General features: G+C 42.9%; 1 protein-coding gene across 1 annotated transcript; it reads right to left on the bottom strand.

Annotated features, from left to right (window-relative positions):
- Positions 1 to 57: 57 nt before the first annotated feature.
- Positions 58 to 2551, bottom strand: LOC121966026 (ran-binding protein 9-like; the record flags this gene model as incomplete). Its single annotated transcript, XM_042516128.1, has 5 exons — positions 58 to 179; positions 400 to 553; positions 1163 to 1317; positions 1659 to 1767; positions 2439 to 2551. Coding segments are annotated over 5 exons (653 nt in total), but the record flags the coding sequence as incomplete, so codon positions are not given.
- Positions 2552 to 2788: the final 237 nt, after the last annotated feature.

The raw sequence follows: 2788 nt of genomic DNA, 5'->3' as shown, positions 1-2788 counted from the left end.
ACACACACACACACACACACACACACACACACACACACACACACACAGAGTACTCACCCATGTCTGCGTCACAGTCGTCGGGCTCGGTGGCGTGTTTGGAGCTGCCGTTGAGGAAACCATTGGAGGACGATTCTGTCACTCCGTTGGTGAAGTGGTCAACCTCCATGTCCACATCGCTACTGAGGCGGGACAGCAGGGGGAGGACAAAAAACACTCAGTAAGTGTGTGTGACATCTCACAGGAAGTTAGAGTCACTGAAAATTAAAATTTGAGAAGTAACTCATGTGAAACACTTGTTTCTCAGACGTTTCGGTCCTCAGACCTTCGTCAGGTGATCATATGTTGTGAGTTTAACCCTTAGGGCCAGCTTTAACATAACACACACTCGCTCGGCTCTACCTGGTTATGGGCTGCTGGCTGCGGCTCCCGTTGAGGCTAACTTCAGACGCTGGGAGGGTGGAGCCAGAGCCTGGGGGGCAGGGCTTGTGACTGTGAGGGGAGGAGCTGTGGCTCTTATTAGACGTCACACCATTACAGCAGTTGCTGTCGAACCCTAAAAACAGCAAATAGACACATTTTAACTATTAATAAGACGTTTCCACCAAGTGTTTTTTGCTCTTTTCTACTTAAAATGGTGCAGCTCTATTTTCCAGCAGCAAGTGCCAGTGAAAGATCCCCGCATCCCCCGACAGAGGTTCTAGCTGAGCTCCAAATGTCCTAAATCGACTGTCCAAAGACTGTCCAAAATCCTATAGATGTCTGAAAATCCCAAACATGTCCTAAAATCCGGGAAATATCCTCAAATCCTAGAAACGTGCAAAACTTCTAGAAACCTCTTAAAATCCTAGAAATGTCCTAAAATTAGGGCTGGGCAATATGGAAGAAAGTCTTATCATGATCTTTTTTTTTCATTTCAGTTGATATCGATATATATCACGATATACATCTAATCACTATTTCTGTCGAGCTTAAAGGTTCCTTTGACTCCTCAGTGAGATATGAAGATATCATCAGGTTAATTTAGGTTTAAATATTTATTTTCTGTCAGACATTGAACATGACAAATATACTGTAGAACAGCATCACCAGCAGGAGGACCTGTACACCTGTATATCTGCTCTGACCTGCAGATGTGAAAACAGCGAGCGCAGCTGGACTGTACCTGGGAGGTAGGGCTGGGAGCTGCTGGCTTTGTGGCTGGGGCTGCTGAAGGGCCGGGGGGAGCCGGGGTAACTGTCCTGAGACTTTGGGCTGCGACCTCCCAGACACCTCACCTCGCTGTCCGTCCCATTCACCATCTCTATGAACTGTCTCACCCTGAGGACGCAAGGGGAGGGAGGATGGAAAAAAATGAGGGAATGAGAAAGGAAGAAGGTAAGAAGAGTGGAAGAAAAAAGGAAAACACAAAATTAAAGATTGTATATTAAAGTACACAGGAAAAGAAGCAAAAAATAAAAGGAAGGCAAAAAGGGTGGATAGACAGGAGAAGTTTTTAAAGGACAGACGATGAAAGAAACACATGAAATTAAGTAAATAAATTAGAACGTTTAGTATGAAGCCATGGACATGAAAAAGAGAAAACGCTTTCAAACATACAATATGTGGTTTACTTCTATCGCATGTTAAAGAGAAATGCAAATGCATCCTCAGATAGTCACTTGAGCATGAAGAGAAGGTCTGGGTTCCTCTCCAGGAGGTTTGGGTAGAGCTGCTGGGTGGTCTCGATGGCCTCGCCCATTCTGCCCGACAACACCAGCTTCTGGATCTCTGCGAGCCGACAGAAAACACGATTAAAAAGCTGATACTTACACCTCGTTTTTCCAACGTGATGCTGTCTGTTTGCTGTCCAGGCAAACTTTCTAAAAGTAATTTTTGTATTTGTATTCATAAGACTACACATTTTTACTGGCCAACATAAAAAAATAATTCAACCTATTTGCACGTCAGACTGAAAAAAATATAATTTTCTTCTGTTCTCCAAAAGTGCTTCCACCTTATAAAGAAATAAGTAAGTAGGAGCTTTAATATTCTACTTTCCCAGAAACTTTTATTTATCACAGGTTTTCTTTTTATGAAAAAATTCTATCGGCAGTTTAGAATATGCTTTATGTGACCTGCCACACAATATAGGTTATTCAAGCAACATTATTTTTAAAGAAACGTTTCTGCACTAAGACTTTTTCTCCGTAATAGCAAGCGAGCAGCTCAGAACCGTCGATATTGATCCGTTGATCTGATCTTGAGTCTGAGATACCAAAGGGCAAAGCCATAAGTTTAGGAATTGATTCTGTATCTGTATCCATTCTGTAGACAGGATTTTTCTATCTCTGAAACTTGAGATCGGATAAGCAGATAGATATTTTTCAGCAGTGAATCCCCTGGTTTCCATTTTTAACCTGGTAGCAGTTTGATTGAGAGACGGGCAAACAAAGACTCACTCTGTCGGTTTTTGATGGAGGCCAGCTCCTCGTGCACGGCCTGGTCTGTGGATTTGGCAAAGGCTTCAGCCGTGGCACAGTAGCTGTGGTGCACCAGGTAGGAAGCCACCATCCTGACGAGACAAGAAAAAACCAACATAACACACTGTGATTATACAGACCATTACACTCAACATAAGAGCTTTTCTTCATCTCAGCAGGACAGTTTATTCACAGGACCTAAACCAGTTTACGTGGAGATAAAACTCAATAATCGTTCACTCACGGTGCAGGAAAACTGCACACGACGACGTCAGAGTTAAAACAGGAAGTCAGTTTGTAAATTGTGTGTTTTAAAATTAACACTTTGG

Source organism: Plectropomus leopardus, unplaced genomic scaffold (genome assembly GCF_008729295.1).
Source record: "Plectropomus leopardus isolate mb unplaced genomic scaffold, YSFRI_Pleo_2.0 unplaced_scaffold22799, whole genome shotgun sequence".
NCBI classification, from domain to species: Eukaryota; Metazoa; Chordata; class Actinopteri; order Perciformes; family Serranidae; genus Plectropomus; species Plectropomus leopardus.
The sequence above is the reverse complement of the archived record's forward strand: the minus strand, read 5'-3'. Positions and strand labels throughout refer to the sequence as shown.